The sequence below is a fragment of the Vanessa tameamea genome, chromosome 4 (genome assembly GCF_037043105.1).
Source record: "Vanessa tameamea isolate UH-Manoa-2023 chromosome 4, ilVanTame1 primary haplotype, whole genome shotgun sequence".
Classification (NCBI taxonomy): Eukaryota; Metazoa; Arthropoda; class Insecta; order Lepidoptera; family Nymphalidae; genus Vanessa; species Vanessa tameamea.
In genome coordinates, this window is record NC_087312.1 from 4631912 (window position 1) to 4655106 (window position 23195).

Here is a 23195-nt window from a genome sequence, read left to right on the forward strand (position 1 = left end):
ATGATTTTAATGAATCTTTACAATAAAATAGCTTAAACGTTAGAATAACACATAGGCTTATAATTTATATAGATATTGTGTGAATAATACCTGACGACGAACCCCTAAAACGCGAGCGGAGTCGCGGGCGAGAACTAGTATTAAATACAAAACTAACTGCTTGGAGCGATTTCACTCGTGTTAAACGTTATTGCTGCGCCCTCTTGCGTCGTAGCGTGAGTTTATATATTATATAATATTACTCACGGACGGACCGGTGAATCCCATTATTAAGTACTTATACTTGGAATAGGATGAGTAACGTAGATTTGATTATTAAAAAGTCAGAAGTCAATTAACGCTTTTCTACAATAATACGGGCAAGTACGCATAACAAAGACGCAATAATTAATAAGAATGATTCAGTAATAATTATTTTATCTTTGGAAAGTTTATATTCGTAATTTTCTTAGGAAAACGTCATTTGAATTAGTAAATATTTTCATTAATCATTTCGTGGCATAAGCGTAAAGTAATTAGTCGTACTAACGTCCTATTTACTAAAGATATCCCTATTTCACTAACTAGGACTTGCATTTCCCGACAAATTGCTAGTACACTTTTTTCCAAGAAATAAAACACTCATCGAGAGCAAGTCTTGACACATACGAAAAAGGAAGCTCTTCTCAGAAAGCATTTACATAAATGTGGTTAATTAAAGATTTAAACAAATATACTGCGGATTACAAGGGTAAATAAAGTTTCGAATATATTGTAAATTATACAATTATAACATCAATTTTAAATCTTTAACATAAAAATCTTTATTTTACATAGTTATACTCGTGTCTAACGAATAATTCAATTGTAATTAATAATTATTATTAAAGATTACTCCTACTATATTTTTAATTTTTTTTTTGATACTGGCTGTTTGGTTCCTGTCCATTATAAAAAAATTTAAAAAAAATGACGTTCCCAAAATACAGTGATCAGTTTTATAATTTTCATTTTAATGTTTTGACTCAAAATTTTCGTGTAAATAAAAAAACACAATGTAAATTAGATTTAATATTTTATTTTATTAGACAAAATTCTCCGTATATTTGAATACTAAATAGTTAAAATGGGTGACACAAAAAAACCCGATAACCCTCAGGGCGACGATAAAGACAAGAGAGTTAAAATACAGGTAAGAGTCATTAGTACTTAAAAATAAATTGAAGTACATTAAACTATAACAAAACTACATTTTAAGCACTAAAATCTCAGATAATGGCATGTCAAAATAGTATGCACTACAGTCATTCACTAACAACACGAGTACACGACAAAAAAAATATTTTTAAGGCCACTTGACTTAAAATTTAGAGATCATTATAATTAACACACAAAAAAATATATTTTCCAAAATTTCGATTAGCCAGAATTGCATCATGTTGTCAGTACATCAATATAATGTTGAAAATAATGTTACAACCCCGTTTAAAAAGCTTGAAACTGACACTGACTCCTCCTCAATATTTATTTATTATTCAATTTCCGGCTGTTTGTGTAAAACCTAGTAAAATTTAGCTAGGAGACATTAAATATGTCGGTATTATGTTGATAAATGACAACTTCTTTGATTAATAGGTAGAAGGAGAATATGAGGTCGGCGAGGGAGAAACTGGAAGAAAAAAAATGAAAAGATTTCAGTTACCTAATTTACCACGATGGTGGCAGGCAAAAATCATACAATATGCGTAAGTTAACAAAATATATACACTATACATAATAAAAATATTAGATAGAATCGTTTTTTTAAATATTTTATAAAACCTCTGCAACTCCTGTTCTTGCGTACTTCTGAATTATTGTAGGACCTTCGATTACTAGTTCGAAAGAATAAATAAATATACTATAATAATATATAACGATATAAAAAACATGATTACTATTTTAAAAAAAAATTAACTGGCAACATTAGAAAAAGGTTAAAAAAAAATCAATTTTTGCAAAACATATATAACTTTATCGATTTTAATATACAATAGTTAGCTATTTGGTTAAGATATAAACTTTTAGCAATAATATTGCTTTTAACTTTGATTTTAATAATTGAAAAATGAAAATGGTGAAAAAGAATAAAAACGCGAGGTCAATATATCACTGTTGACCTCGAATTTTTTATAACTTGACCATTCTAGATAACACATGTATTTACAAGTATTCTACAAAAATATTTTAGCTACGTGATATCAATTGACTACTAAGTTGCTATTGCTGATAGCAAATAATAACATCATCAGATTTTTCAGTTGTTTTTTTCTTCCTCTTTTAGTTCATATAGTCAAACAATGAGCTGAATAGGCCATTCAATTTTAACTAATTAAAGCCATTAAATCGTAGATTCAGAACTTTCGTGTGCCAAAATTATCTTTAAAATATTTGATGTGCTTGACTGCTAAAATAATAATTATTAATAATAACAATAAATAATCTTGAGGACACATGTCATTTGATATTTAATTTTGTTAACATTTCAGCGTCAATAGCACAATAGTTTAGGGGCCGTCTAGCGATGTAAAAAGTCGGGCTATTGTCTATGTTGTATATAGCCTATTGGGGTAACTAGGAATATTACCAGAAAAAAACATGTCCTTAAGATTATTCATCTCTCGAAATAAGTTCTAAGCTTTGCTCTGTTTAATCACACTGAAGAAGTGTGGTATAAAAAAAAATATTTTTAAACCCTTAGTTGTAGAGAACATACTCATTAAGGAAACAAGTTTAGGCTTTAATAAAAGGCATTACGGTGATAGTTTATGTTCTAGCATTCATGGCATATTTAGTACATTTTTTCAGAAACTGAAATGGAATATTTTCTTTATGACTACATTTTAGGAAGGAGAAAATCATGAGTAATCGGCTGCCCCATAAAGTTCTTGTTCTAAATAAATAATTAACTTGTCCACATTTTACGAAGCTTATTGATAAAAATTGTAATGCACAAAAACCTATTACATTTTTCCTCAACGAGTTTATAAAAAATTAGATGTCCATTATACGTGTCCGTTCGAAATCAATAATCCTGGTAATGAGTAGTCATAAATACGTAGCAGCGAGTAATAAATTAAAAGTTTGTTTGGATTATTTTCGTGATACAAGGCCTTAGTATCAGCTGACCCGGTCGGGGCTGGCGACGTTGGCGCCATCTGGGTCACTCCTCGGTCGAGCCTTTGAACTAAAAAAACTAACGCACTGGGCAGAGCCCCGTGCTGTTGCGTTACATTGCTGGACAAGCATTTTTTATTTCTTTCATAACTATTACATGTTACACAACCGTTATTTCATTTACTGCTTAGTCATTTATTACTTTTTATGATAACATTACCGCAGTATTTTCAAATATTATTTCAATTACAATAAACAAACAAGAACATGAATAAAAAGATTCGTATAAAATCCGATATTTCAAGTTAATGGAAAGAAACGTATTAACACCTATTTAAATATTTTGTCGATGAATGAAAGCGGGGAGAATATGATAGGTTTCGGGGCGTGAGATTAATGTTCGCGTGTGACACGTGGGGTGCAAGGGGGTGTTGAGGTGGTTGGCTCTTGGCGACCGTAATGGTGCCACAGTCATTGCACCTTAGATCGCGAGGGAAGCAACATGCAGTAGCACAGCAATACCAATCATGCAGCGGTCGTCGTCGAACGCTTCGGAAGGTTCATTCTGGACCACCATTGAACTACTAGCAGATCGCGGCCGTCGCAGATCAACAGGCGACTGTGATGATTCTATATCACTCATCGAATCTCCAAGAACAAAATCAGCGTTCAGGTGCCTTCCATTTAATTTAGTAAAGCATAAAGCACATAACAGCCCTTTGCATTTAACGTACTTTAAACTCACAATGTAACGCACATCTTATTTTATTTAGTTTCAATGATTGCGTTGTACAATTAAGACAATCATACAAACAGATAAGAGCGCATGTAAACAATAGAAACAATTTTAAGTAGCTAACTAAGCCTGACTTCTATTGTTCATAAAATTTCAAGTAATACCTGTAGTATAAGTTTAAGCGCTGCTGAACGCTTCAGTTCCAAAACAAATGTAAATTCGTTATGAAATTTCTTAGATATGAAAACTATATAAAAACGTGTATTTTTCTGGTATAACGTACTTCCGAGATAATAACTATGAACGTAACGTTTTGCGTCATTCACAATTTAATATATACATACCTACATATTGTAACAAATATTTTGCGAAATGATTGGCCTTGCCGACTGAGATGATAACTGTAAGATACGTATTATTTTTATGAGATTTATAAATTGGGCTACATTTAAAATATATATTGAATAATTTCTAATTTAAGTACCTTATAAGGTAGTAAGTAAGACGTTATCCTAATAAAGAAATACAGTAATATTGATACTTTAATCATCATCAATAAGTCGATAGACATCCATATCGATTAGTCATCAACAAATCCAATCGATACTTAGTTCCGTCGATTCGGATATTTTAAAAAGCTTAATGGAACCGATGAGAATGTACCTTTTTATATATATCTTCAAATCAAATCACCACAATGAAGACGGTACAAATATAACTATGTGTAAACTTCCCCGAAAGTGATGCTAACGCAGTAAATAGACCGGAGTATTTAAGAAGCTTTAAAGTCTGAGACGTGCGTTTTATGACTTTAAAAATATCACAGCTTTTCAGTTTTACTACCGACAGTTTAACTGGCTACTGATTTTCTAAATGTTTCTATTGATAGTGATATATTTGATGTATGTTTTTAAACGGGGATAGAAATTGATGTTTCTTTTAAAAACTTTTTGTAAACATTTACAATTAAATAAATGATTCACTCTACTAGCATATTGATTGATGTGACTCATATTCGGTCGAAGATACTTATTCAGCCGAATCATTTAAATTTGTTATCGTATTGCTTATTTTATTTATTCGTGCAATGTATATTGATATACATTACGCAAGCCAGTATACAATTTTACGTATCTTGTTATTCTTGTAAATTTGACTATTTTGTAAATTATTCATAAGATCGCCAGCTCGAGTGAATTTCTTGTTATGCATTTATCGAATTATGTTTATGTGTTAGACAATATTTAACGTTAACGTTATATATTTTTTTTAAATTGTAGTTCTCAATTTGTTAAAAATACATAGTTGTTAATTCTTATACAGGCTTTATCAAACATTTTATAAACAGAAATATGAACATTATGAATATAAAACTGATATTAAAAGGTCTTTTCTTATTATGTTTTATTCTTTTAAATATAGAATTACTTAAAATTATCGTTGGCTTCCACTTCCTGTCTTTTCCAGCTGTAATTCATGAAAACACTTCTGCATAAAAGTAACGACCCATAAAAATGCGCGCTATTTATTGCTCGTGATTCAGACGAGATTTCATAGTTGAAATTTCGAAGGAGCATTCTTCGAGTCTCGCATAATCGGGTCGTATTTATATGACAGCGTTGTAAACTCTAGCGTCAAATTAATGACGTGTAGAAAAACGTGACGTAATGTGTAATTTTGGATACAATATGTAAACAGTTCGGGACTCTACACTTGCGTGACTTGCTTGATGTTTATTATAAATATATATGTTATAAGAAAAAGTATTCTCGTAAATATTTTTACAATTTCAAGGATTCTACTATCATATATCTTGTAATCCTTCTCGTCTTCGCACGGGTAGAATAATTTTTTTTGAAGAAAAAATTTTGTTGAGTTTTCCTTGCTGACTTGAATATTTAAATTCTTATCGAAATATCGTCGAACTTCGTCGTCAATTTTTTAAAAGTTTGTTCCTAGCTAAACATAACTGCCCATTATAATTTCATCCTAAATATGGCTTTTAGCTAGAATCAATTCTTCAGCCTAGAAATTGCGCCATGCTTATGATATACCACTCAAATGACATACCAACAAAATTTGCAATAACATACATATATTAATTTAACTGATAACCCAATGTCGGAGTACACACAATATTTATTCATAACAATATATACGTTTACAAACAATACAGTGATATCTTTACAGAAATTTGCAACAAGGTCAAACAATTGAATGAAGTAATCAAAAGAAATTAATGTAATTTATTATTCATTTACATCATTATTCGTGACGTCAAAATAAAAAAAAACAACGTTTACTTATTACCAAAGTCCACTTGTCTAATTTCAGATATTTTTCATAATTTTTGGGTTACATATGCTAAAATTATTTATTAACCCATTAACTCCCAAGGGTAAAAATAAATGCATATTTTATGGTTTTATTGTTTATTACGTTTATAAATACATCAAAAAAAGAAAATTTTAGAAAAAAAAAATATTGATTAATTATTTTTCATTCCGTGAAATGTTGCGTCTACGCAACGTTGGGATTACTGGACTTAATGTTGTTACTACTCTGTTGTAGTAACAACATTAATAAATAATTTAAACATTAATTTAAACCTAAATTAAATATTACCATGACTGTTCGTAGTTAACAAAGCAGGTTTATACAAATATTGTAATTAATCATAATATTGCCGTAACGTGTCAGTATTGTATCGTATTTCCCTTAATTACTGGTGAAATATTTACTTTACGATAATTTTAATAAAGCTTTCATATTAATTTAGCTGTTGCTATAGATAACACGATATTTAAGTATACGGGATATATGCCTCTTTGTCAGTTTGCAAAATGTCATACATATATCAGGCCGTAGATAGCTCAGCTCTATGGTCGACGTGGATATACGTATCGGTATAATTTTACATATTACGTATAATGATTTTACGCGCACGTGGTGGCACATCGTTATTGCTTTGAACAGGTATCGTAAAAACAACCTTGAGTAGACCAGCGTTAATCGCTTAATTCTTAGCTTTAGGTGACGTTTGTGTGCTGTGTGACTTCCGACACTTCAACGCCTCAAGATTACTCGGAGATATCGTGCTTTGGATCCTCTGATAGAGGACTTCTCCATTAAACGCGTTAGAGCTGTTACAACTACGTAGATTAGCTTGGGGTATCCTCATATGCGAATGGCCACTACTATAAAATTTTAAATTATACGGGGTGGATGCCCTGTCCTTTTTATTTTCGCGCGTTTCCCCCACGTGGAAGTGGGGGGTATGATGGACTCGCCGGTGCCCAAGATGTTGGTGGCACACCGGATTACCCACTAAAAAACCAGCGGTACCCTCTCCGTCTCATCGGTGGGCGCCACGGGATCGCTTTCGCATGCATATAAGTTGTCATAATTGAGTAAGTTAGATAATTAGTAGGATAATCTGAAAATTCGGCATTAATAAAGCTTAATGTGCTTTTTTATAAAAAAATATTAGTATTGATATATGCCGCTGTAAGTGCGCATCTAGAGTGTTAAAGTCCTTTTAACTTTTGATCCTTTATTGACTTGATAAGTATAATATCTTTCCAAACTTAAGATATAAAACATTGTTTAAATCCTTAAATAAAGAAAATAACTAGTATTCACTAAATGTTCTTAATAGAATTGAAAATGGAGCCATCATTAGTTTCACAACTATCACGAACATTGCCTTAAAGTACGCTTCAAAGTTTTATTAAAATAAAAACTTTAACAAAAGCGAATTATAACGTTACCCAACAAACAACGCGATACCGTAGCATAGTAACAGTGAAAAAACAAGAATAATTACACCTGACATTATTGCAACCATTTTAAATTTAAATTTTTTTGGACACTATCGATATAAAATGGTCAAATCGTGAGTGAAATATCAGATTTAGATTTCAAAGTGAAACATTTCAACGCAAGAGGATATGTGTTCCGAAACTAAAAAATCTCCAGTTATATAAAAGTGTGTTTGGTTGAAAGTTTGTCCTATAATATATAAATATATGCAACACGTCCGTTTAATGAGGCTTCTATCGAGGTACTACCGATTTATTTACCGATTTAATTATACATCACAGATTATAAGTATATAAGTAGGCTGCTCTACACTCGTTCATTAATTTGTTAAGATTAATTTAAACGTATAACGCATAACAAAAAAAGTTACGTTATCTTACATTACATATAATAAAATTGGAGTGTCTGTTTGTAATCTTAAAATAACCACAAATGCGGTTATATACGGTATGTATACACAGTACATATAATAAAATAACATTTTTTCAATTTCTGTCTGTCTGTCTATCTGTCTGTTCCGGCTAATCTCTGGAACGGCTGGACTGATTTTTACGGGACTTTCACTGGCAGATAGCTGATGTAATAAGGAGTAACTTAGGCTACAACAATAACTTTTTGACGCACACGAAGTCGCGAGGTAGGTATGCGGTGATCACTTACCATCACCTGTCGGCCAAAATACTATTAAAAAAGACGAAATATATCCCATATAATATGACATATTTCTATAAGCTAATTTTATATTTTCTTGCTTAGGACACTTCTGGTTTTCTTTATTAATAAATTGCTCCCGTGCGACGCCGATCGGGTCGCTATTGTTATGAAATGAATGATATTATAATTTTTAAGTGATATGAATTACGTTCAAAGTTCTACATGTTATCGATGACACCGCCTACGCCCTAAATTTACCTACCCGCCTCGTGGCGATAAAGGCTCAGTACACACAATTACAAGTGAACCCTTTTAAGCACCAATAATAGTAACCTAACCGGCAAATATCGTTGCGTGTAGACAGTTTTTATGTGGCACTATTTCGTCACGGTATCTTTATCGTCATTAAAACAGATAATGACATAGTTGGTTCCGATTTTAAATCTAAAAATTTTAGCAGGCGGCTGAACTTACTTAAATATATTAACAGGTTATCAAAATATTATTAAAATGATAATTTTGTTTTCCGATATATGTAGGTAATGTAGGTATCATATAAAAATCATGTCATTAAAACATTATTAAGAAATATTATTAGTTTAGTCCAAACAGTATTATAATTTATCACTAAAAGTCGATATTTATTCATAGATTACTTTATGTTTTAAAATACTGAATCGATAGAATGTTGTTTTTTTAACAATATATTTGACTTCGTATTTGTAATTCGAGATTTTTTTTTATATTCAATCGAGAACCCAAAGCGATGATATACTTAATTTAGAATAGTAGTCGCTGCCAAATACTCAAACAGTAATTCCAATGCCATGTATGACAAATCTCAAAAACGTTTTGTCACGAAACCTAAAGAAGTAGATAGACTTGAAAAAAATATATTTTTTAAATACTTATAAAAAATATGAATAATAGAGGACATGCTTTAATTATAAACTTACCTTCGAAAACTAAAACAATCAAAATTATGATTACTATACTATCACTACCTATTACTTATTATATTTTAGTTCAATGCCAAATTTAATATTTTTTGTATTTTGTAGTTATCAATATATTCAGAGCTACTGCAATATCTAATTATCTTATTTAAAACGTACATACTTGTTTGGTCTTAATGTTAATACTGACAACTTTGCTGAGGTTTAAAGCAGTTCTTAGAACCTAATAGTCTGTATTTCAACCAAACTAAAATTTAATTAGAGCTGCCCAATCAAAACTATCGACAGTCAAGTATAAACACCACGTTACATGAAAATGTGTACATGTGGTATCGGTGGAAGCCGTGCCATACCGTGCCAGCCTTCCCGCTTGCCGTGATAAAGGTCTCAACTATGACACGGGCGCCCAGCGTCAAAACTACTAATACTTTACGTCAGGGACGTTTTACCAGTGGATTCGCTCTTTAAGAAAAAATAGAAACATTTTCGTTCAAAACGAGTCCTAAAAATTTACAATCTACATGGTGAGTAAAACGACAGGAGTGTAGTAAATTTAAAATAAAATACTTCACTGACGAGTTTATTATATACTTTAATGAATAAATTGAATAATTTAAGTAACGAGATATATTTGAGTCAAAATATTGTCAACCACTTCAACATATTGAATTATTTTATTTGAGAATTTGCAGGCAAAATAAAAAACTATTTACGTGTATCTTAATTGAGATTGTTGTTCTTTTCAGTTTTACTCATCCACATGTCCGGGCCCGCCTCGAGAAGCATATGGGCTCGAATCTCGTTCGGCTCACCGACAAAACCTACATGACTGAGTTGGAAGAGAGAATTCGAGCCGTTAACGAGGAAAACCTCAACAAGAGGATCTCCTCCAGAGTCGTAAGTACATTGATTACTTACACTAAGTGTGAATGGTATTCACGTTTAACCTAGTCTCCCAAGATAAAATGTGAAGAAATGTGTACGTTTATTACCTTTTTTATATGTATATGTATTTGTTGTATATTATGTTTTCCAATTTGTAAAGTAAGCATAAAAAGTAGCTATCGAAAATTCAAAAAATTATCATTTTACACATACAAACTTATATTTTATATTAATAATACAACACTAGTGCTTAAAACAAAGATTGAAAATAGTGCAACTTTATTATATCTTTGTAAATACATTGTCACGTGTTCTAATCCGATTTACACATGTAACGTGTTTACTATTGGAAAGATAAATTGTGATCTTCTTTAACCTAGAGAAAAGTAAAGTCTAGAAACTCTCGAATCAATGTTACATTTAATTACAATGTATTATTAACAGAAGAAAGAATAAATTATAATGGCTATTATGTATGATTTTTTTAGCTTGACGAAATGGAAAGATTGAAACGTCTTATCCTCGTTGGTAAGACACCACTAAAAGAATGTCCACCCGAGCTCTTCCATCATCCTGTGTTCGTATTTTGGCGAATGGTGAATAAAGAAGTTGCAAGAGCCGCAAAGAAACGAGCTGATGCTTACTACAGAAAATTAAAAGCATCGCAAAAATTTGATCAGGTAGGAAATTGACCTTCATACTTTACAATAACATAAATATATAATAAGACCATTTCATGCGATACTACCGATTAAGCAATGTAAGTTTTGGAAAAATAAACTAATCATAAATATCATTTTTTTGCTCTTCTTTGCCTTTCGCTCAAGAATTATTTATACGTAATCCGTTCGACAAATTACAATTGGTTAAATTGACTTTTAATTATTTACCATGAATACGGTAGACGGTCGATGAAGAAACCGAAGCCGAAGTTGCAAGTGAAGAAAGTGAGCAGCTAACACCAGAACAATTGCTTCTGAAGTGTGCTGAAGAGTTAGATGAACTAAAACGAGCGGATATCGATAAGGGCGTTCGTTTCACAGACGAACAATTTGCTGTTCTCAAATATGAAACCAATGATGTCAAAACACTAAAAAGTCTTACGGTGAGAACCTCAATTTATTAGGATTTGATAATTTTAAAGCATGTTGGTATTTCTTTATTAAATTTGTAGTTTATTCACTTTTAGCTAAATATTATGAAAATGGGGTTTTTATACCACATAAACTGCAATAAATAATTAGATTTATTATTTAACTTTTTTTTGAGACGAGACAACATTCAAGCTTATTACGAAACAAAAATATTGAAAAAAATGAGTTCATAAAAATGTATGGTGACTTGTACGATGATCAGACTAAATACAAAAGTTTATTTAGTATGTACCGTTTCTAATTTATTTAACTGATAATATGTACAGATAATTTTATTCAAATGAAAACATGTAACATAGGCTCACCGTCAAACCGGTGCGAACCAGATGAACACCAGCTTAGGCTGACCCTTTGGACTATGAATCTCAAGTTATTTAGATAAACTTTAAACATTCTATGATCATCCATAGAATTACACCCGTGTAGTGAACTATACCAACTATATACATTTAACTTTACGTTCAAGTCATACGTGATCTAGTGTTATTAAATAATGTGAAAAACAATGAAAATATTATATTATATTTAAGGTATTGTTTTATATAACTTTTTTATGAATTTAATTAATTTACCCAAGGACGAAAACTACTGGGAAACCTACTTTATTAAAAGAATACTACATTAAAATTTGTAATGCGTTTTTTAATATTGATTTTAGAAATTCTGAAAAAATATATATACGATTAACTTACTTATCCAAATTTACAAAATTGTTATATCTTTAACTAACATATCCATTATAACAAATCAAGTTTCCTGGCTTTAAAAAAATATGGGTTCATTGAAGTTCATTCTGTACGTAACATTAAATAATAATTTACTGAATATTAACTAAAAGTCACATAGATATATGATTTTTTACATAAAGGTTGCCTAATTTACTTTATACTGTTTAACGCGTTTTATATAATTACACGTGTACATTGTAACTACCACTGTATAACTAACAATTTCAATATTATAAAAAATATATATAAACTTAATTTTAATAATGTTATGCAGAAATGTTCTAGCCGACATAAATACTAATAACTATTAACTTTATACAAATAAATAAAATTTGAGTGTGTCTTATATTTATATAAAAAAATATTTATTTTTAATTACATAGCTATAACAACAATTTTACTGTCTAGGCAGACAATAAAATGTTTGTATAGATTAACCAGGGAAACTAACAGACATTAGTTTGTCCAAGTTAATCTTCAAAACGGCTAAAAATTACAAAGGCAAATAACTGAATAATCATAAAAAGTAGCTATTTCAAGAAATACTAAATATCAAGTTTATATATTTCTGCACATCACAGTCCAACTATCATTAGAAACTTTAAAGTATTTAATTCGTATATTCGTACTGTCAAAATGACCCGATAACGATGAGCCTGATGTACTAAGCTAATAAATACCTCAATTTACAGCTTTGCCTTATGTTGACAAATCCTATTATGAAAACTGAAAGAAGGGTATATATATGTTTTAATTTAGAAGCTATAATAATTTACATTATTAAAAATTAAGCTTCTTTATTTGAATATTTACGCGCTATGATTATTTTTGAGATTGTTTTATTTTATTTATTATTTCGTCGGTATTTATAGATATTAGAATACGATGACAACGAAATGTTATATCATAATTAAATGAAGATTTTTTTTGTTAATCTGGTTATTTTTGGTAATCTGTTTGTTGATTGTTAATCTGGTTCGGGGCATCCTTTTCCCGAATTGTGGTTTCCATTCGTGGACTTTTCTTTAAACAAAAAATAGTAATTGTCTATGGGATTCATTTTAATGCTTTCATTAGATAGTATTTATTATTTGTCAATACCTACGTCAGAACGATTTATAAGCGTAGTGTCTAGACTAATTGTGATAATAATACAAGTCTCCCCAAAGGCTTGAGATATGTTAAGCAATAGAGTTAAATTATATACTTATTCTACTTACAAATTTTAACATAAAGAGTAATCATTTAAACAAGAATTTAGATCTATCATTATGTTTACATTACGACCAGTTATTACTCGAATCATAATTATCCTAATCTACTTTATTGATACGAATACCCTGATCTTATCATTCTGTGACATTTGACTTTTCTATGAAACAAACCTGTTAGTCACGTATGCCTATTGGAATATTAAAACCAAATTATTACATTGTTTCAAAAAATATACGTAGCGAACTTATTTATACGAGGAAGCGAAGGAGCGCACCCAGATTGTAAAATATTGTAAAATTTACATGATTATAATGATTCAAATGATTATAAGTATCCACTGAATATTCAGTTGTGACACGCCAGATTCCTTATCGATTTACCATGAAAATGTTTTTTTTTATTTTGTTTTATAACATACCTCCTCTAACTTTTTCCTGTGTCTATTTAAAATTATTATAATTACTCTATAGGATATAGATCTATAGGATTTTTTAATAAAACAAACTTGAAAACAAAGGTAATATAATTATGTCGTTGAGAGCGCGCCTTCATTAGTAAATACTCGTATGTAGAAAGTCCAGAACTAAATACTATTTTTATTTAAAAATTATAAGAGTAATTTGTCTCCTTCGACAACAATTTTTAAATCTCTAGATTACATAAATGTCTTACAACAGTAAATATTTAAAATATAACCACATTCACGTGATCCATAAACATAACATAATCGGTAAAATAATTATTATTCTCCGCTTTTGTTGTTATTATTATCATTAATAAGTACGTATATTCTCTGTGTATATATGTAACTCATTTACAAGTTATCTGTTGCAGAAACAGAGCTGATGAACAAAGAGTACTCATATAAATTATGCCAACAAAGAAACAAAAAAAAATGATATCATTTAAAATATACACTTCTTTAATCGCTATCATGACAAATTTTAATAATTGTTATCACAAATCATTAAAATTAACCGATGATTTCGGGTTCAAACCCAGGCAGGCACCACTGAATTTTCATGTGCTTAATTTGTGTTTATAATTCATCTCGTGCTCGGCGGTGAAGGAAAACATCGTGAGGAAACCTGTATGTGTCTAATTTCAACGAAATTCTGCCACATGTGTATTCCACCAAACCGCACTGGAGCAGCGTGGCGGAATATGCTCCAAACCTTCTCCTCAAAGGGAGAGGAGGCCTTAGCCCAGCAGTGGGAAATTTACAGGCTGCTAAAGTAAAAAGATGTAATGTAATGAGTTACAACACTCGTCGCAATTGTTTTTCATATAGAAAAAGTGATTTTTTTTTTTTGCGTTAGATGCTGAAGGTATACTTTTCAAGAACTTCTTGTGTAATATAAGATATACTTGACCTCATACTCAAGTGTAGAAACACTGCTGTTCAGTGGATTCTCTAAAGATCTCGCACGATAAAATATTTTATTTTTGCAAGTCCAGAACTTGTTTATTTAATATTATAATAATATCAAAAATCAGAGAGCCAATTTTTTTATTAAAAAAAAATCTATTGTATTCTTTGATCATGCAACTTTATCTCAACATTATGTAACAATTATATAATCTGTGCTTCGCTTAGTTTTACTTAATAGAGGCCATTAGTTGTAGAGCCGTTTTAAAAATAAGAAGAAGTTATATTATATGAAGTGTGTTAATGACACATAATAATATTTTTACGTTTTATATTAAATTGTCATTAGAGTTGTTATTATAATCTTATTTAAATGTTTCATTTATTGACCTAGTTTTTCGATCTACATTCAATAAAATAAAAAAAGAATCTTAAATACAACCTAAACTTTAACTAAAATATGAAATACCGTGTCTACTCGAACATTATAAAACTTCAAATTAAGTTTTTCTTTATTTTTCTTGCAGACAGTGGAGGAGCTATACGCTTTAGCTGATAAAATAATTGGAACAAAACGTCTATAAAATGGTATATTTTAAGTGAAAAGTTATTACTTAATATTATTAATTTACGTGTTTTTTGTTGAATTCGCATTGTTTTAAAAGTATATGTCAATATTGTTAAGTAGAAAGTCATTTTGATAGTGCTGTTAAAAACAGTTTATATTTCCTAATAAAACTGATATAATTATCGCCTGTTTTTAATTTATCATTCAAGGTTTCTTTGTCGAACTATTATTGACCGAATTTTTAATCATCAGTTTATGGTTAAATGTGACATATTTACAATTTTTTCATTGAAAGATATGACTTAACGTTTTATTCTTCTCATAAAAAATAATAGGTAATTGATATATAAGCTCTAACATGAGATTCACATGATTAAATTTTCAATACGCGGCTAACCCGCACTACAGAAATCAACCGTAAAGCGACTAGGTCACAGTAGTCTAAAATCACAAATGCCAAAGTAAAAGTAGAAATCAACTTATGCCATGCGATGACCAATTCATTTTATGATTGATTTAATTCATGGTCAGTCGCAAAGGATCGACCGCATGAAGGTGTGTTCCTACTTAAATAATTGATTGACTAAACATTTCGATACCGTGTTCATGTTCAATAAAACTTCCAAACGTCCAACCAATATATGTCTGTTAAACTTTTGGAAGAAAATGACTTAGTCGCGATTTCAGTGTTCTATGTAAATTAAATTATTGTGCCGCTTTCTGAGACCATATGATAAGTAACGGCACGGCGACAATTGACCCGTGTAAAGTATAGACCCATAAGTTGACCAAATCCTTTTTCCACTGTATGAGATTGTTATCTTAAATTATATACAAGGTAAATTAATAAACACATCTATAATACTTATTTGCTTTTTTAATATAGTAACATCGTAATTGTACTAAAACATGATTTGGCCTTTTCGAAAGTTTTTTGACAAACATTTCTTTCTATCTACTCCTGAAAAGCACATCGCTCAGATTTCATCTTGACTAGATATTTTTTCTATATCCTGTGCTTTATGTGGGTTTAGAATATAGTTTAAAAATCCTTATATCACTATAAGATACAACACTTATTTATTTTACATTTGATTACCCTTACTATAAGGGAATGCCATATTTCTTACTCGAGGAAATCATTCGCAACATCAACAATATTAAACAGAAATACAAAATAAAGTAAACTGATTAAGAATTTCATGCCGCAACATGGAATTATTATGTTGCATGACATCTCTCTATTTTTATCTTAGGACCTAGGTGGAACAGACTGTCACTTCGATAGTCTAGGGCGCTCAAGGTCACAAGTGGCTTTTAGGACGTCTACGAAGTTGCGCGTAGATGAGTCCCGCCGGCTTGTCGATGGGCTGGTATATGTAGTGATGAGGATCACCCTTGGTCACATTCGCGGGGAACTTCGAAACATCAATGTTGAGATAGTGCCTGTTCGGCATTGTCATCCGAATCCAATTAATCTATAATGAGGTAACAAAACAAAATATTAGATATAATAATAATTATTATAATAGAATAATCATTGAACCTTAAAACATGACACCAATGTAAAATAATCAATACAGTAGAGCTATTCCGTAAGAACAAACATGAAAACAACTGCAGATCACGATGGCGAAATGTCAGTTAGAGAATACACGAAACAAAATAGCGTAACTGTAAGTCGGTTTTGAATATTTCACGATTAAGATACGAAGTGAGTTCTTACAGAATTGGTCTGCTGATCTCTGTATCGTTAAATTTCAATATAGATAAATATGTTTTTCATTTTTCTTATCAGCTTAGTGATGATATACAAAAATGAGTATGACGATTGCTTTGAAACAGTTATAGATAAACTTTGACCACAACGGGGAACGTATAGCTGTATGTCACGTGACCCGATAACCAATAAGGGTGTGACGCCTCGTATCGTTAGTATCGATAACTAAATATATAATTTTCGAAAATACTACAATATTGCAAACACAATGTATACAAATCAAAATAGGTATTTTTAAATGGACGCTAGAATGAATTACTTTTTAATTTTTTTTAATCAAAAGATACTAACGATAATATATATTTATATTCTTTATTCCATATTAAATTGAAATATTATTCGAATAAAAAATCTATATATCGCCACTTGGACTCATTAGGTTAATGAATAACTTATATTAATGCATTGGTTCTTTCAAATATCACACAAAGCTGAACAACAATTACTGAGATAACCCCAACACATAATCACGAACATAAATACTTATATCACTTATTATTGTAGCCTTGTTTAAGCAAAGATTTGACTAAAATGGACTTAAATATGACTAAATAGTTATATAAGTGTAATGATCATATAATTTAAGACAATAAAATTATAAATAGACGTGCATCGGTCTACAATCAAATATAAAATCAAAATAAAAAAAATAATTACTTAAATAATATTTTTAATTAAATCAAAATTTTACCTCGGAAACTTTTTCTAGGACGGTTTTTTCTGCTTGGTACAGTGTGTGTTGTACCGATGGCGAATAAACGCCGGTGTCAGGTGGGCCAGCGAATTTTTCTAAAATAGCATCTTTCACGGTCAACCATGCATTGTCGAAATCTGCTGATTTCATATTGTCGTATGACCATTCTGCTTCCACTATGGTACTGTAAAGTAATAAAATCCAGTGTAGAATGTTAGGTATCGACATTTAATGCTACAAAAGTTCTAGTATTACACTGCAAATAAAATATCGGGCAAAAATATTAAAGTACATACCTAAATATTCTTTCAGGAGCATCAGCTAACGTCGTATACTCATCTTGTACGAAATCAACGAAAGCGGACTGCGTAGTCTTCAAAACACGAAGACCTTTCAAGCCAGACTTTACAGCAACAGCCTCTGCGGGAATTATTAAGTTATTATACAGCTATGGGCATGTTGTACAGTTCATTACATTAGATAATTTAAAAATGATATGAACAACTCACCGTGTCGTATTTGTGAGACTTCGCACCATCTGGTTGCAGTCGGGGCAAATACGAATGCATGGTTATGCGGACTGCCCGCTTGCAGTCTTTCCCAGGGATATTCTATAATGTGACACTTTGCTTCGACGACTTGTCTGTACGTATACAGAAAATGATTCACTACAACCGCACCAAACTCTTCGGGAGTCTTAATTCCATGTTTCTTGGCCAGTAAATAAACGGTGTTCTTTTGCGAGTCAGTAGCTACGACCTCTTTGTTATCGCCTATGATATATGCGGACTCAGACGCAAGTTTTAATTCTGTAGACACTTCAAACTCTCTGATGACATGGTATTCTCCATCTCTATGCACGTGTAAGAGTTTAACCGAACTCTTCCCATATCCATGGTCACTAAGTTCAAAACGGCCGCCCGTGTCCGCGGCAGCCGTAGTCGCTGCTTTAGCGCCAATTGCAACTAACGGGCCTGCTTCACCCGAACTTGTATTTGATGGTTTCGCGTAAATTCTGAAATATACAAAAGCGAAAGTATTTTATAATGTTATTTTGTGCCTGAATTGAATTTTCATATTAAGTCAATTATTAGTTTGTCGGGGCACCTACCTGTTCGTGCTAGTCCACGGCATTTTATTTTTTTTAATTACTTTATTTTAAGTGTGTGTAAGAACCGGCGACGGTTCATTTACTCATAAAGAGACTGCGATAACTAGAACTCCGAAGCTCATTTATAAAGGTACCCTGTGACCCTCATTATCACTGACGAGCACGCGCCTAATGCGCAAACTGGACGTTATCGGTGTTCACATTAATTTTATTTATCAAATACAGAGCAATATTCATCGTTATCAAAGGAAATTGTAAATATAAACAACAGCTACGAGTTTTCATTCAAATTTACTTTTTAACACAAAACCATAAAAGAGTATATTAAATTAATTTAATTAGACAGGGTGGAAAAAGTTTCAGACCGGAGAGTCAAAAACAATACTATATTTTTTATTATTTAAAAACATAAATATATGTAGTTATATTTTACGACCGACATTATTATACCACATAATTATAATACCTACTAAAAATGTAAAACAAATTTAGCTATCAGTGAATTTCATTAAAATACTTTTACCTTGCATACTTTTAAAATAACGATTATGTAAACACTTAGTACAAACGTTTTAGATATAAAACTATTGACGTCAGTTGTATATGAATAATATTTATTTGGGGAATGATATCTCATTGTAAAACCCTAACAATTTTAATGTAATCATTTACTTCCTCTTATTCGGACAGCCAGGATCATGACCTCTGCTTATTTAAAATATAATAAACTATCATTGAACTAATATCAGAGTCAAACTTAAAGCACAACAACAAATACCACTGTAATCATAATTACACATTTTCCAAGGGTTTTGACTAGGCATGGTCATTGGTTATGCCACTTCTTGAGACGTTATAAGTCTATGGTCACGTAAACAACAATAAAATGTCAATAACAATTATAAATAATTTATTATTGATATTAAATAGTATATATAGGTAAGTTGTCGCTATTATTACTCAAAAAAAAATAAAGTAATCTGTAGTAGGTATTAGGTATATTTATGTACTTATTTTTTTAGAAACGTAAATAATAAATGAATTGTTAAACATAACAGAAATTTGCTAAAAAAGACAAAGCTGCTATAATAATATAGCTAGTTCTTAGTTGCCATAATATAGTACGTAGTACGAGTACGCATACTTTAGAAAAGCTTATTAGAATACCACAGAAACATATCACTCCGATGCAACATTTATAATTTACTAGCTAAAGCTGCGGCTTTACCCGCTCGAAATAAAAAAAAATACAAACTTCCAAACCCTGTCTTACCTCTTTAGGGGTGGAGTTTCGTAAAATTCATTCTTAGCGGACGTCTACACCCTATAATATACAAATTTGAAATTTCAAATTTCAATTTTGTAGGTGTTACAGTTTTTGAGATTTCGTGATTAATCAGTGAGTGGTATTTCGTTTTTATATACATATAATTTTTTGTATACTTTGGCAAGTAGAACTTAGTATTTTAAACATTAATTATTGAAAATATGAAATGTAAACTTCATGTAATATAGTAACAATATCTAAAATGTTACTTGTCTACTGCTGATATCTCGCAACGGTGCCAGCCCTAAATTCGACCCCGAAGATATTAAATTATCAATCAAGCACCTTTATCCCGGATAATTTAAAAACCATCATGAACTCAATTAGGTTCATTGAGATTTTGATGCAATTAATGTTAAATATGCCTAATTAATGAGATAGACAATTATTCAGATAAGCACGTGTTGTTATTTCGATTTATCTTTACCCGAAAATAGATTCGAATTCCAAAACAATTGTATCTAAAACGAATGCAATAATAATATTTATTGATTTCGAGAAAAATGTGACAAGCAAACAAAATATTACTATGAGATAAATATGTAAATTAAGAATACATATAACGACGAATATTTTTTTAAAGAGTTGAATGTGTTGTAGGTATTTTAATATATTTTCATGTCAAGGAACTTTTCTAAGTACTCGCGTATATCAAGTTAGCAACAATGATAATAACGAAATACATACGAGACGTTCGTTAGTAATTATAATACAAATATCACGTGTGTCACTTGTGAGATATTATGAACAATAATAATTGGGAAATATCCGGCTCGTCTTAGTTTAATTTATCATTATTTAATGTAAATAATTTGCTTAGTTAAATAATTATTTATACTTCAATAATAATAAAGTTTAAGAACGAATTAGACTATAACATCAAAACATACATTTATTTATGATACAATAAATAATCTACAGGCTAAGTAAAGATTTAATATAACTTTTAAAAAACTTTGGCAATAAAAGTACATATCCTGTTTTAAAAAAAATATATCGTTTAATTTCGCATTGCGTATAATTTATTTTGATTAATTTAATTAAGTATCGAAAATCACCACTCTGCCACTTTTCGCACACCTTAACAAAACTACCATTAATATAATGAAATTCTCTTTGTAGCATTTTTTAAGCATTTGGTAATCAACTTTATAGATGAAATCACTGTCAAATTTATACTATTTATCTTGCAAAAACTATTGATAAGCTTTACATTGAAAGAAGGTCACACGTTTAAACAACTAACGAGGCCAATACTTTTATCCTTTTGTTCTCAAATCTAATCCCAGACTAATAGAAACATATATGAATATTGTTAGACCTACATTTCTTAAAACTACTTTCAAGTCTATTAATAATACATTTTTTACAGTCATATCGTAACTTTTTATGAGCTTTTATATTTGCTGGCTTTATAATATTAAAATACTACGATGATATTTTACGACAAGTAGAAGTAGAAAGCTGGATTCTTTATAGCCGTCTGCATACCGCTGCGGTTGTACCAAATTATTATACCATACCAAACTGATAAAAATATTAACTTTTACTGATTGTACAAAACCCACCTGGGCGGGTAACACAGCATTATCAAGTATTCTACTGCCTCAATAATTCAAACATTAATAATTAGGAGTACTGTGTTTCAGTCTGAAGGGTGAGTTAGTCAGTTTATCAGACACAAGGAATTCAACATATTCGACTCGAAATTGTCGCTGCATTAGGGTAAAGTAACGAGATGGTCGTCTATCCCCTACCAATAATGATAAAAAAAATGTATTTAAAAACTTCACAAAATTATTATTTTTTGCTATCTATTATATAAATATTATCGTGATAGGTGCATAATTATATATAATATACTTATATATAAATTATACTTTATTAATATTAAAATACAAAAATGTGGATGACCTTATATTTTCATACATTTTACACATCACAATGGCAAACTAAATGAAGATGTTAAAGCGACGTTGGAGCTAGAGCCGGTGACGCTTCACGAATATCTTAATCTTAGATTATTTCATGAACATTGAATTAATACCAATATTTCGTTAAAGCTAAATCTAAATCCCAGACTATTATTACAAAGTAATGTAATGTATTTATTATATATTCAGTAATAATTCAATACTAGTAAACATTATGTAGAAACGAAATACAAAACTTATTAATTTCAACATCTGGACTCGTATGAATAATAAACAATAATTCAATATTTTTCTTAGTATACGCCATAAATTTACGAATGTAAATATATTTTCTAAAGAAAACACATTTCAATTATGAAATAAGATGTGACTGATTTTTTTAGTTTTATTTATGTGTTAACGTTTACGTGAGAAAATCATTTGGAAACTTATTGTTATTTCCTTGCAGCGTCGCAAAAACATATCAGACGAGGAAGCCGAATAGAGTACAGTTGCGAAATATTAACGGGGTCGGGCGGCGGTCTGAGACGGGCGGCTCTTAAATAGTGCTTACAGATAACATTGTATCGACTTGTAAATTATTGTTTTGTCATTATAAATTAATTTAATGACATTATAATAATAGTTTGCGCTAATAAAACCAATCAAAAGTTTTAAAATAAACTACGCTAGAAATTGACGTAGGTACATAATTAAGGTACCTATAATGTTTTGCAAAATGTAATAATACTCAATATCATGAAAGTGTCGTTTAAGATATATGTGTGCTGTATTACATATTATAATATCGTAACTGTTTCGAATATGCTGATTTATTTTCCAAAAATCAACAATTTACCAAAAATATTAATCACCAAAGTACTATATTTATATTAAATTTATGAATAAACTGCATTAGTAATTTGGTAACTAATATTTTTTTACTACATATCTTGTATATTTTTCATAAATACATTATTAAATAAGTAAAATAATAAATATCGCTATCGAGAAAAAAGTACGAAAAGAATGAAAAACATCGATACAAATAATCAGAGGCAATGGGCAGCTCTAGTGTGTTTCGGCGAATGCTATGCGCAGGCGCGAGGGCGGGCGGCGATGTGACGCGTCACGCTCGCCCAGCTGAC

At 30.4% G+C, this 23195-nt stretch overlaps 2 protein-coding genes across 3 annotated transcripts; one reads left to right on the forward strand and one right to left on the reverse strand.

The window, feature by feature from the left end:
• The first annotated feature begins 628 nt into the window (after positions 1-628).
• On the forward strand, positions 629-15405 carry LOC113394441 (uncharacterized protein). Of its 2 annotated transcripts, none has more exons than XM_064220746.1 (6): positions 629-730; positions 1615-1724; positions 10050-10200; positions 10677-10868; positions 11093-11293; positions 15182-15405. In XM_064220746.1, the coding sequence occupies exons 2-6, from the start codon at positions 1663-1665 to the stop codon at positions 15236-15238; spliced, it is 663 nt and encodes a 220-aa protein (XP_064076816.1). In that variant the 5' UTR covers positions 629-730; positions 1615-1662; the 3' UTR covers positions 15239-15405. The 2 variants fall into 2 exon arrangements, with proteins under 2 accessions (XP_064076816.1, XP_026487537.1); XM_026631752.2 differs by lacking the exon at positions 629-730 and adding an exon at positions 1025-1171.
• A 674-nt stretch (positions 15406-16079) lies between these two features.
• Positions 16080-18967, reverse strand: LOC113394636 (uricase). The gene is made up of 5 exons (XM_026632027.2): positions 18808-18967; positions 18206-18711; positions 17993-18116; positions 17694-17880; positions 16080-16700 (listed from the first exon to the last, which is right to left on the reverse strand). Exons 1-5 carry the CDS (start codon positions 18828-18830, stop codon positions 16527-16529), a joined length of 1014 nt encoding a protein of 337 aa, XP_026487812.1. The 5' UTR covers positions 18831-18967; the 3' UTR covers positions 16080-16526.
• Between the last annotated feature and the right edge of the window lie 4228 nt (positions 18968-23195).